Raw genomic sequence first — 13,829 nt, forward strand, 5'->3', positions numbered from 1 at the left:
CCTGGACTGTAAGCAGCCCAGTTTTAAGCATCTTGGCCAGGATTGGTTCCCTTGGCTTAGCCCCAAAACCCCTCGTAATAGTACACTGGTGGAATGAGTTTGTCAGATCTAAGATGAGAGCTGCTTACAAAGAATGGGGAGCCCTTTGCCAACGGGGTGTCTGTGTCACAGACTGCCAGTGACTATCACTGAGAGGGGGCAAAACAAAAAGTAGTCAAGTAGATCATCTGAAGTGGTCTGAAGAAGTGGATCTGTCCCACAAAAGCTCACCTAATAAACTATTTTGCTAGTCTTTAAAGTGCTACTTGACTGCTTTTTGTTTTGATAGTGTATAGACTAGCACGGCTTCCTCTCTGTTACTATTCAACATGAGAGGGGGCAGTAACACAGGGCTATGTGACTCTGTCACTGAGAAAGGGCTTGGGCATGGAGGGGTGTGACTTTCACCATTTATTGTCTCTGAAAGGGGACAGAGAAGCTCTGTTGTTTGATCCCTGCTCAGGGGGAAGGGGAGGGATGCAGGTCTGGGTGACCCCCTGTCACTGTCATATGGTGGTGGTTAGGCTATAGGACTGTGTGAACAGAAAAGTCCTGTCACAGGAGCAGGGCCACAGGACTGTGTGACCCCATTTGGAGTGGCTTGGGATGTTAGGATGTGTAGGGTTGCCAACTTTGGAACAGCACACAACTGAAAACCCTAGCTCTACCCCTTCCCCAAGGCCCCACCCCTGCTCACTATACTCCCTCATCCACACTCACTTTCACTGGCTGGGGCAGAGAGATGAGGTGTGTGAGGGGTGAAGGTTCTATCTGGAGATAAAGGCTCTAAGGTGGACCAGAAATTAGAGGTTCAGAGTGCAGGAAGGGGCTCTGGGGTGGTTTTGGGGATGAGGGGTTCAGGGTGCAGGACAGGTCTCCGTTTGCGGGGGTAGGCTGAAGGATTTGGAGTGCAGGAGGGAGCTGCGGGTTGACGCGGGATTGGGATGCATGAGGGGCACAAGGACTCTGGGGTGAGGACAGAGGTAGGGGCTTGGGGAGAAGGAGAGGGCCAGATTTGTGAGCCCCCGGGGTTTGGGGCTTAGCTCGGGCAGATTCTGGTCAGCGATGCAGCACAGGTGAGGCAGGCTCCCTGTGTCCTGGCTCTGCACTGCGCCTCCGAAATACCCCACGGGTCTAGCCCTAGGTGGGAAGGAGATTTAGGAAGCTCCCTGTGCACCGCCCCTCCCCCACCCCAACGTCCACTGGCCAGAACCCCATGCCCCCCCTTCCTAGGAGCCGGACGGGCTGGTGCCAGGGCAGGGGGGGCACTAGGCCGCTGTAGCTCTGCAGCACGAACAGGCCGATGTTTAACACCCTGGCTGGGGAGTTGTGACCGAAGCCGCCAGGATCCCGTTTCGACTGGGCGTTTGGGTTGAAATCCGGACGCCAAGGCACCTAGACATTGGGCTAGAGCCCCCCCCCCCAGTCACACGCAGGGCAGGGACGTGGGGCCCCGTGATCCGTATCGGGTGTCACTCGGGAGGCAGAGAGGCAGCTGGGGGAGGAGGGGCGGAGGCTGCCCTGCAAGCAGGACCGTTGCCTAGGCTGCCACCAGAGCCGCTCGTTTCTCAGGCGGGAGGTGGGAGGGGCCAGGGTGGCGGAGATCTGCCCAGGACGCCCTGACCAAGGTAAGAAGGGGGTCGGCACAACAGTGGGAGGGACCCCAGATCTCCCGCGCTTTCCCTCTCTCCTCCTCCCCTCCCCCGTCCCTAACGCGGTTACACGCTATATTCTCCCACCCTTCACGCCACTAGCCCACCATTAACCAATCACAATGGGGCTGTCAGAGGCTTCCGCCAATGAGCGCTTCTCTCGCATGAGCCTCTCTTTTGGATGCGGCCCAATTGCAAAAGAGGAGAAGGAGCCGCCGGAGGGCTGTAGGGTTCCTCCAATCAGCAACTCGGTCGGGGCCACGGACCAATCGGATAGGAAACCGCTTCCGCCTGGGACCAATGGGCGCTCCGTAACGAGGCGGCGAGGGACGGGCTGTGAGGGGAGCTCGGACAAGAGCGCGGCGGTGGCAGCTCCGCCTCCTTTTGGTGGGTGCGAGGCCGGCTCCCTTCCTTGGCCCGCCCTGCCCGGCCGGTTTCTCTCTTTTTCCTCTCACAGCAATGGCGGCGGCGACGGAGCAGGAGCAGCAGCAGTTCTACCTCCTCCTGGGCAACCTGCTGAGCCCGGACAACGCGGTCCGCAAGCAGGCCGAGGTGAGGGAGGCCCGCGCCGGCCTGTCAGGCGCCCTGAGCCGTCGGAGGGGAGCAGGAAGCGGGGCCGGCCCAGCCCCACGTGTGAGCAGGCGCCGGGGTGGTGACTGGCGGGCGCGGCTGTTCCGCGCTGGCCGTTTTGGCCGTTAGTTCTGCGTCGGCCTCAAAGGGCCACTGTCCGTGGGTCTCGCCCCCTCCGCCGGCTTGCGCCGCTACCTCAGTCCCCGGCGTGTGTCTGGCAGCGCGGCTCGCCCCTTCGGGCCTCGCAGGGCCACGGGCCTCCGCGTTTGGTATCGCCCCGCCGCGCGGCTCCGCGGCTGCCGGAGTCTGCCCTGGTCACGAGCTGGGGCCCTCCACGGTCTCCGGCGGGGCAGCTCAGTGGGTTGACTTCCCCGGCGGGGCCGCGCAGAGGTCCGAGGCCCGTGTTCAGGACCTGCCTGTGTGGGAAGGAGCCGGGCGGGGAAGCTTAAGGGCTCGAGAGGTGGTGGTGGGGGGCCGACAGGAGCTGCGTTCTAGGAGGGGGCCAGGGAGTCTGCCCGGGCTAAATGCGGGGGGATCACTTCGCCCCATCCACGACAGTGATCCTCCCCGTCCCCCTCGGCCGTAGCTCAGTCTTAGGAGCCCGCAGCACTTGGGGTGCATGTGTTTTGTCTGCACTTCGGCTGCTGTCCCGGAGTGCGCGGGTCGGTCTCGTCTGAGAAGTCCATTTGAGAGCCTCGCTTTTTTGGTCTCCTCTCGTGGTGTTTGTCTTGTCTCTCACTTGCCAGTTGCTGCCCTGTGTAGGACCACTAGCAGCTGGGAAGCAGAGTTCGCCTAAACCACTCATTTCTCTACATAGTGAGCGTTATTATCAGCCAAAACTTTTCGCGTGTCACTTCAGCAAAAAAATGCTTTGTAATTGGTAAGCTCCGCTAATTCTCTCTCCCCTGCAGTACTTAAGAGTCTCTATTGTCAACCTAATGGGGAAATCTCTCTTCTATTGAATTAAATGCCAACTTCTGGTTTAGCATGAATTCCCATTGATTGGCTGTGCTGAATCTTTTATCTTTTCCATTGCAGTAGCGGGCCAGCAGAGTTCAGCACATTCTTTCATAAGGAATAATTGTGTTTTCTGTGTGTACCAAAATTAAAACCCAGTCTCTGGTTATTTTTCTTTCTGCTCATACATATTAAGAGCTCACTGAAGTTCCAAACACTGTTTGTAGGTAGTTAAAGTCACCAGTGGCAAATCATCCTTCCATGTTCTGTAATATAGTGGTAAAATATAGACTGAGGACATAATTGTGTAACTTGATTTTCCCATTTGGATGCCCAAAAGTATATAAAAATTACACCTGTGCATGAATTAGATTTTTAAAAAAATCTGAGGGTATATTCTTGGCATAGAATGTATTAACAAAAACATAGTGGAAAATTGTATAATTATAAAATATTGTTTAATGGGGCTAAATAAAATGGACAGCTTGTATGGTTTATAAAGAGTTTGCTTCCAAATAGGGAGTTTTATGTCTGGTTTTCATATTGTAGCTAACTTACTTTTAAGGTCAAGATCTTTTATTAATTCGAGTAAGCAGATTTTTAAGTGACAAAAAGCATCTTCCAGGAAAAATGGTACCATTAATATAAGACTCGATTCATGCTCTTGTGCATTTTTATAGCCTGTACACAAGTATACAAATCCTTTTTGTTCTTGTGCTCCAGTATGGCGCTTGCTCTTAGATTCCAGAATCTCCAAATAGCAGCCTTTTCAAACAAGTACAGGAACTAATGCTCAGGTGCTTGTTGAATCTTATGACTGCTATCTTAGAATTCGTTTTCCAGAATTTAGCCATCCTAGTGTGGTCAGGCTTTGTACATGAAGTGTAATTACATATGTGTTCCAAGTTTGTTACACTAATATTAGGTGTCAGTGGCTTGAAATTAGTGAAGAATGACATTGGACAGCTGTTGTGCAAACGTAATAGACCCTTAAAATATCAAAATATTCCTCTTGATTCCCTACTGATCCCTGCTTTGCCACTGACTTGCTTTGTGGCTCAGGCAAGTCACTTGATAACTTTGTCACCATTTCCCTGTCATGGATGATCTAGCAGGTTGATGTGGAGCTATTCTGCGGAACGTAAGCCATTCCACAGTGGACAGGGAACATTGGAAAGGAATAGTGAGAGAGGCATCAGACAACGATGATGAGGACGATAGGGAAAACACCATCAGTATAAATGAGAATAATTATCTCAAAGGAAAGTTGAGGATTAACTGATTAGTTTGATAGGTATTTAACAAATTGTTACATATGAAAAATACATTGTAGTGCACTGTCTGCATTTCACATGTTTGTACTTGCTAACATGTAAAATTTATATTCCATTCAATCACTTTACCTATCATTAATGATTTTCTTTTGTGTTACTACTGAGTGGTAATAGCTGTTAGAACTAAACTCTTCAATTCAAAATCTCAGGAAAAATATACTTAATATAATGTACTTGATATATATTGCTATATAGTGAACCTTCGAGATATGCGCAACCAAGTTGCACAAGTCTTGGATTAATGTGACTGCTGCCCTTGACAGGAGTGGGAAACCGCTCCTGTCGGGGCAGCAGCTGCAAGTCAGGCTGCCATCTTTGACAGGAGTGGTTTCCGTGCTTCTGTCAGGAACAGTGGCCTGACTGTTGCTGCCCCTGACAGGAGCAGTTTCCTGGACCCTGGAGTGGCAAGGAGCTGGGAACTAGGTGGCATCTTGGCTCCCCTCTGCTTGCAGAGCCCAGAAGCTGAGCAGGGCAGCAGCCCTGGTTAGTTTTCTGGCTTCAAGGAGTGGAGGAAAGCCGGGAGCCAGGCTGCCCCTGGTTCCCGACTCCCCTCCACAGGCTGGAGCCAGGAAATTGACCAAGGCTTCTGGTCAGTTTCCTGGTCTGGCAAGGGCAGGGGAGATGGGGAACTGGGCTCCCACCTGATTCCCAGCCTCCTTGCCACCCTGGGAGCCAGAAAACTGACCAGACCTGGTGGGCTGGACAGTTTCCTGGCTCCCGTAAGCCCAAGGAAGCCAGGAACCAGCCTGCAGCCTGGCTCCCATCTCCCCTTGATTTGCGTGAAAATTCAAGTTATGCTGGGAGGTGCATGTATGTTTCAGTTGGCTCAAATTATCTTGCTAAAAACTGTTTCCTTCCCTTTTTTCCATCCAGTCTCAAGGAATATTGTATTTCTTGCCATAGAATTTGGATCTCTCTAGTTTACGTTTTGTGTGTCCACGAATGTATTTGTCTTGCTGCATCTACTAAGATTGTTATTGGAATATTATTCCCCAGTAAGGATGAAATGTGGAGGGTGGGTGGCAAATGTAGATGATAAAATACTAAAATGTTTACATGTATTCAATACCCTGGTGATAAATGCTATTAAATTCTTGGTGCCTACAATGAGCTAGGTGCTTTCCAATATATAATCGCTACCTCCAAAAGCTCACAGTCTAAAACAGGGGTGAGCAACCTTTCTGGGGCAGTGCTGAAATTTGACTTTTATATACAGTTGGAGTGCTGGTGATACTTTTTAAAGTCCCTGATAGTCCTACTTACAACAGCTTCCTTGACAAATTAAGGTGCAGAGCCTTAGTGCTTAGGTGGTGGTTGGTAGCATTAGCTGGTCTTTTGTTAATCCACAGGCAGCATGGCTTTGAGCAAGCTCCTGGCTGCTCGTGGGAGGAGGGTCAGGGTTGAGCTCCCACCTCATGTGCAGATGAAAATCTGCTCATGTGCTACTTTTGGCACCTGTGCTGGGGGTTGCTGACCCCTGGTCTAAAAGAACAAGTAATATGAAGGGTTAAATAGTAATTAAAGTACTTTTTTTCTCCTGTGGCCTTCCTCCCTGCTTGTTGTTCAGCCACTTTTTGAAAGTATTGAAGTGGAAATGGGGGATTTGAAGAAGGAGGTGTGTGCTGGATCTTAGTTTAGTTCAAGAAGAGCATTGCATGTGTAGAAGATGGTCTGAAGGAAAATGTGAAGATGGTTGCAGATGAATTGGACAAATGGAGGGTGGGGGTTGGCACACTAGTGATGGAGGGTATGAGAGATTGGTAGACATATGAAGAATCTAAAAGGTAGAAGGGTAAGTCATGTTAAAACCCATGGCAGTCAGAACAAGAAGCTTGAACCTAATGAAGTCAATAGAACCTCCAGTTATAAATAACAGAACTGTGAACTAACCAGCCAACCACATGCATCATGGACTCAGAAGTATGCAATCAAGCAGCAGCAGAGACCAAAAAAAAAACAAAACCCAAAAGTAGTATTGTTAAAAATAAACTACAAAAAAAATTGTGTATACTCAAGTTTCAAAGCTGCATTTAGTTAATGTTCAGTTGTAAACCATTGAGCAATAATTTGCAATGGTTTTGTGGAGTTACAGACATTGAGATTTTAAGCCCTCTATTCCCAAGGTGTTTGTAGTTCTGAGGTTCTTCTGTAGAAAGGGGAAAGTCATCAGGAGTTCAGAGTTTGTATAGGGGTGAGCTCAGTTCTGAAGGCAGCATTGGCAACAGCATATAAGTAAGTAAGGGTGGATGGCAGTGGGGTGCTAAGTCTGTTGTGAGGTTTTTTTTTTTTCATGCCTACCCCCAGTATTAAATAGTAACTAGTTATAAAAAAAAAAAACAACCTTTCTGCTTATAACAATTCAATAAAAATGTATTTTAAGTGGTGAGAAAAGATCTATGCATTTTAAATGGGGTTATGAACTTATATTAAAAATGTTTTTCATTTGTAAGGGAGGAAGGCACTTAGAAGCATGCTGTGTGAAAGTGTTTGCCAAGATGAAATGTTTGAGAACTACTGGTTTACAATGAATGGGACGAGCGTGACAGACAGTAGATGTGAAGAGTCACTGGTGGATTTGTTGAGAATGGGGTTGATCAGAGCAGGTTTGCATTTTGAGCAGAGGTCCAAAATTTTGTGTGACGTATTTACACGTGTTACACGTGTGACCTTTGTTAGAATTTGAGTGGAAAAATGGGTAATATATTTTAAAGGGATTACATGTTGGCTTTTCTTTCTGAAAATGTTACTGCTAAAGTGAGGTGTATAAAACTTGTTCAAGCATCTGAAATCAGTTGAAAATTCACACTTGGGTTACATTATTCTTCTGTCTACAAAATTTCTGATATTTGGTCCCAATCTTAGGTCTTAGAAATAAAACTTCATTGCAAGCCTGAGTTAGAATTACAGTAAAATATTTCTGGAAATTTATAAGGCAGTTTTCTTTCAGCTTTCAGGGAGGTAAGATTTCATATTGCCAAGCTTTGTTAATTTTACAAATTATTCCAAATACTTCCTGCATTGTCAGAGTGTACTTCAACAACTTAATTTTTTGTACATGATGTGCTATCCTTTTGGTTTATTTAATAACTTGCAGTGGATTCTCCACTTAGAGCAATTAAAATCTTTAATGTTAATGGATTTTGTATGTTTTCCAGCAATAAGTTGCTGGCAGTAACTTGTACTTTTTTTTTTTAATATATGTAGGAAACATATGAGACTATCCCAGGGCAGTCCAAGATCACATTCCTTTTACAAGCCATCAGGAATGCTGCTGCTGCTGAGGAGGTTTGTATTAAGAATCATTCTGCAAAGTTTCATTCTGTGGTACTAACAGGATAGCTGTAGCCCCAATGAGGGTTAACCGTCTCTGGTAAGCCTCATCCGTTTAGGGTGAGGCTTATCAGTTAAACGTTAACATCCCTAAATTCATTATATTTAAGTGCCAGTGGGATTTATTATGTTATCTTTTTGAGTTTCCTAGTTACTAGTTCTGTTTTTGGGGATTTACATTGAGTGCCTCTACTTACCATGATTCCTGCATGTGAGTGGTATCCGCTGAAATAACTAATGGTCCCTTTTCCTACAAAAGGTTATTAACAATATTTATTATTGCATGAGCATATGTGTGTATTGTAGTAATGTCACCTCTCTTTTATATTCAAATTCGACACATTAACACGTGGTTTGAACTGGGATGACAATTTTCTAGCTCATTATAGAGGCTCTTTTACATACTTTGCTTTATCTAATTCTGGACTCCCCTCCCTTCTGCCCCTCTGCTCTCTGATTTGCTTACCTTGATAATTAATTCTTCTGATTTGTCAATCTTGATTACTGTTTTCGTTCTCTGTGCCTTAAATATTGAGTCTGTTCTGGTATGGCTATAATCTGAAGAAGAGGGTCTGTCCCATGAAAGCTTATCACCATAAATTACGTTGCTAGTCTTGAAAGTGCTACTGGACTGCTTTTTTGTCACCTATAGCTGTGGTTGATAAATTACTTCACTCTGAGGCCCTCTTTTTAAGTGTTACCCTTAGTCTGAAATATCAAGGCTGGGTCTACACTAGAGTTTTGTTGATGGTCGACATAACTCATGGAGCATCTACACATTTACCACATTCTGTTGACAGTCTCGACAGAACTGCATATTCCTCGACAGTATTATCCCACAAAAATTTGAGGCATAATCATCTCTGGACAGAGTACTGTTGACAGTGTAGACACATCTGTTGACAGAGAGGATGTCCCGTTGCCAGGCAGCCCTCTTTGCAGAACTGCCATTCCGCTTTCTGGCACCAGAGGGCAGTGCAGTCTGGCAGTTCTCTGTTGACAGAGCAAGTTGTGTGTGGATGCAGTCTGACAGAGGTTCTGTCGATTACCCTGTCGACAGTAACTTCTGTCGGCAGATGCTTCTAGTGTAGACATAGCCCTAAAGTTTTTAGGTGGAAAGTGAATTGCTTGGGAAGACTGCTTAAGGTCTGTTTGATTGCATTTAAGTTTATTAACTGGTGGGGGAAGTGTTATCTAGTCACATGAATTTTGTGCTCTACTAGGGGAAAAAATTCAGCTATAGCTGGTCGGCTAGAATGGCATTAGTTCAGTTGGGTTTGTGTAACTTTCAGGCATTACATGTATAGGTGATTTGTATTCTTTAATATAAAAAGTTAACAAAATGTGCCTCTCAGGTACTCACTTTGGGAATGTTTGCGTGTTGCAAAACATCCTTCAGTTCAAAAGTAATTAATCTACTTTGATACATAGACACACCAAGTGGAGAACTATGAACCTAGCTTGAGAAAATTAAAAATCATTTCAGAAAGATCTAATGCCCTGGTTATTTTGAATCTGTGTTTAGCTTCTTTAAAATAAGTTGCTATTTATCAAATTTTAACATGGAGTTGTTTGACTTTTACTTAATTACAAAATAACTTTTAAAACAAAGTGGAATGATAGATGAAAACTGTTAAACTGTTTACTCATTTTTAAATGGACCCTCAGTTTGATTTTTAATGGACAGATTTTAAAAATTACTATGAATCCTTTTAAATAGTGTAATATTTAAAAAGTTTAGGGGTGGGGGCTTCCTGTTATTTAGAAGGGTCTCTGGCATTCTCAAGCCTCAGCAGTCACCGCCACCACGCACGTTGAGGCCCTCTTTGTGTAGGCTCATTCTAGCTTCCTCTTTTTAGTTTGAACTTTGATCCTACTGCTACTCGCAATCATTTTCTCTTTGAAAGGGGATGAATATTTCATAAGTCATCCTCATTATGCACTTTGTTGGCTAACAGTTCTTGGATCACTGGTTTCAACAACTAGGGATATTGTAATTCTAGACAGGATCCACAGGCAGGATTCAGGGTAGGATTCTCTGTGATCCAGTTATGGATTTTATGGATTGTAGAAGTTTCCTTTCATAGAATATGATTGAGTTATGAAATACACACACAGCCCTGAAATTCTTGGGAAAGTCCCTGGTGAAAGTAGATCTCTGTGAATATGACGTAGGTCCTGCCTAGTTGCATGCATGAGTGAACAATGCAGTAACTCGTTACACTAATTCTATTTTAGGAGTTTCTGTAACACCTGTGAACATAATAGCTTATTTATGAAGCACTGTGCAGAAAACCAGTGGACTGGAACTTGGCAGACCTGGCTTTTGGTGCTTGTTCTACCACTGACCTGGTGGTATGACCTCACATCTGAGTTTCCCCATCTTTAAAAGTGGGGGTAATAACACTTAAACCTCCTTTTATAAAGAGCTTTTGAGATATACTTATGAAAAGTTATGATCTTGATATTTCATTTGGCTTGCTTTCTTTATTAACTTTGCATGATGTATTTGTAGAGTTGGACATTTGACCAGTTTGAAAATAATTGGTCAGTTGACTGTTCAAACAATGTAGGTAGTTAGTAATGGTTAAGGATTTCAAAGTGCTAATTTATTAGAACAATGTTAGTTTAATATTTAAATATTAAACTAATTTGAGGCTGAACAGTTAGAAAAACTCTGAACAAATAAAATATACAGCAACTATAAAAGACAGTCATTTTTAAATAAGCTTATGCCAGGTGCGCAGCAGAGCAACCCTTCAAGTATCTTGCTTTACATTACCAGTTTCAGCAGCAGAATCAATGTTTAGCATCAGGATCTTACTCTACATTTGATACATGTTCAGTCAATTCTTCATTTGCCATTTTCTTCTCTAATCTTAATCTAGTCTTCAAGTCTGTACTGGTGTTGCAACTTTGTCAGTCTGAGAATGTTAGACACACAAGTTGAAAGCAGTCATTCTGTGTAACTTATCCATCCTCATCCTCAAAGGAACCCTGTAAAACACTTTTAAAAGTCAAGTCTGGGAGATCAATTTCATAACCTTGTGAGACACTGAGTCATAGTCCTCAAAGACACGGCTGTGATAGGACCCCAGGATGGGGTACTGTTGTGCCCCCATAACTCTCCAGCTGGGGCTGTCTTTCAGTGCTTTGCTAGTGACAAGGAGCAAACTCCTCCAGGTCCTGCTACCACTCAGCACAAAAGCATGTGGAGCCCCCGCCCAGTTAGATTACATGACTGCTCCCAAAGCCACTCAAAAATCACATGTAGAATTGGTACCAGACAAGTCCTCCTGGCTCCCTAGCTTAGCACTTTCTACACTATACTGTCTTGCCCTGGTCAGGATCCTGACCAGTATGTTTATTACCCAGTCCTCCCCTCCTTCAGCATGAACAGGACATGCTGCAGCCTTTGTACCCGAGCTGAGATTTCTCAATCACATCAACCTGACCACACTGTTTTAGGTGAAATATTAAATGTATTGCCTACAGAAAGGTTACATGTCAGATGTGATGTAGCCTCCCCATAGCTTTTATTAAAATGGTTTGGAATATGCCTCAGATATGCTTTATGCAGAATGAGACATGTAATCAATGAAGAGCTTGTAGTCCCCTGAATGTGTATATTCTCTGTGCACCTGTATCATTCCTGTATTTGAAGTTAGAAATATGAAGTGTCAACATGTTTGTTATTCAAGGTGTCCTAATGAAAGCTACTAGTGGTACTCAAGAAACTCAGTGGCCTGCTGCTGAAGGTAATGATCTGTGAATAATCTTGTTCTTCCTCTAAGACTGGACTGTAGTTGGTCCTGTCAAGACATTGCCAAATCACCTGATGCTGGAACTTCTTTTTGAATGTGGTACTTTTCTGTGTGGGTGTGAAAGAGATGAAGCTGAACATACAGTATTCTTGCCTCAGGCAAAATCTTAATAACAGGGAACCAAACAATAGGGAAGTTGACAGTTGCGAGACACCAGAGCATCCCTTGCTTATCCACAATATGGTTGCTGAAAAAGTCTAAGACTGAACAGGGAAAGAATGGGGCCCAAACTAGGAGGCTACCTAGCCTGTGAGAAAGGTGATTGAAATTGCATGTAATGTTTCTTGGCGTATTAAGGTTAGCTGACCTGTTTTGCTTTATTTAGCGTGTTGACTCTTACAGCCACTTAAATCTTACTTTTATATTTAATAAATCTTTTTTTGCTAAACTTAGTATAAATGTTACTTGGGGTGGACAACAGCTGTGCATATCTCCCTTTCATTGATAAAGGGGGAAAACATCTTAAGAGCACACTCTATAAACTTTATGCACAGTGGGATGGATTTATTTTAGGTGTTATTCCTATTATGGCTGTGCGTTTGGGTGCTGTCACTTCCTGTGATAGAGCCTTCTCATAGCTATGCTGCTCTCTCTGTGTTGCTCTGCTGTGGGCTGTGTCCCCAGCTCTGTGCCTTAGCTACAGGAGACCAGAGGTTCTGGTTCAACCTGATAGGGTGGTGGGGTACTCCAAAGGTGGTAGTCAGGCTCTGGTATGATCAGCTCTCAGGTGAGAATTTGAAGGGGATCTCTGTGACTCAAGCCATCACATCAGTTAACCAAAGAAAATAAAACTAAGCACACAGTCTAAAATCCTTAATCTTATTAGACTAGATAGTACTTAGAGTCGGCAATTCTCTGACCCCGTTGGATGTTACAATTCTTAGTACACAGACTTGTTGAAGTTTCCTCAGATGAAGATTTTGTCTTGTCGCTTCCAGTGCAGAGAGGCCAAGGAATGCAGCATTGTTCCCTGTTTTATATCTTAGTTCATTTACCTAGCAGACACTTGTCTAGGCGTGTCCTGGTGGGCTTTTCTAAGTCAGAGCTGGGCAGTGGTTCTGTGCAACTGTCATTGAATTGCAAACTCTTTGATTACAACTCCCCTGCTGATTAATGGTTGTTGAGCACCCGGGTGGGAGTAGTTTGTCATCTTATGTCCTTAACACAGGTTTCAGTAAGAACCATGCAGCAGTATCTCATAACTTAATAAACACTTGTATACATACTTGGGTAGGGCAGTGGGTTTAATCAGATCGTGACCTCTCATATCTTGTGATATGTCTTGTTGTAATAAGTCGTAAATCAACTTGTGGCACTCTGGAACGCCCATATTCATGATGTCAGGTAGATATATTTCATACAATCTAAACCACTTAGCCCCTTTTTGTCCTGTGACAGCAGAGGTATTACCAGCCACTTCACATTGAATGGCCCTTTCATTTAGCATAAGCAGTTAGCATGTACTTTCTCTGTGCAATCTTGAATTTAGCTAGGATGCTCATAATACAATAGAAGCTGTATTATCTGGCACCACTGTGGAACTGGGGGTACTGGATAACCAAAAGTGAGGATTTTGAAGTGGGACCATGTGACCAGGCAGCTGATCCCCAACCCTGTTTCTGCCAGTGGACAGCCTGCCCTGCTGGGCAGCCAGCACTGTCCATGACCATTGGCCCTGCTGCCACTGCCGGCCTCAGCTCCACCTGAGCAGGTGCCAGTTATCCTAATTCCAGATAATCTGTCTTCTACTGTACCTTTCTCCTCTAACCATTGATCCAGGTATTTTATTAATCAAATTGAAAACAAATGTCTACCCATACTGATGTTTTGTGGGAGAGCCCTGCCATCTGTGAACAAACATTTAAGTTCACAGTTTCTTCATTATTCCTTGGAATAACTGAGAAACAGCAATATGATTCAGTCTTTCTTCATTTGCAAACAACTTAAAAAAATGGAGTTGTGGACCCCTTTGGACATTTTAGACTCCACAGGTGGAGAAAACACTGATCTATGGTAATCGCAACCTTTCATGGGCCACTAAGACATAATCTGTGAGCCCCCACAGGTCCATGCACCATAGACTCAAAACAGCTATTCTGTAACTTTTATATGAAAGAAGCTTT

General features: G+C 44.7%; 1 protein-coding gene across 1 annotated transcript in view; it reads left to right on the forward strand.

Annotated features, from left to right (window-relative positions):
* Positions 1 to 2,068: 2,068 nt before the first annotated feature.
* The window catches only part of IPO5 (importin 5), a 98,387-nt gene continuing 86,626 nt past the window's right edge, over positions 2,069 to 13,829 (forward strand). Inside the window, exons 1-2 of the mRNA XM_074989418.1 lie at positions 2,069 to 2,243; positions 7,757 to 7,837. Coding sequence (XP_074845519.1) covers positions 2,151 to 2,243; positions 7,757 to 7,837 — 174 coding nt within the window. The 5' untranslated portion in view covers positions 2,069 to 2,150. The remainder of the gene's footprint in view (positions 2,244 to 7,756; positions 7,838 to 13,829) is intronic.

This window comes from Carettochelys insculpta, chromosome 1, assembly GCF_033958435.1.
Source record: "Carettochelys insculpta isolate YL-2023 chromosome 1, ASM3395843v1, whole genome shotgun sequence".
Lineage (NCBI taxonomy): Eukaryota > Metazoa > Chordata > Testudines > Carettochelyidae > Carettochelys > Carettochelys insculpta.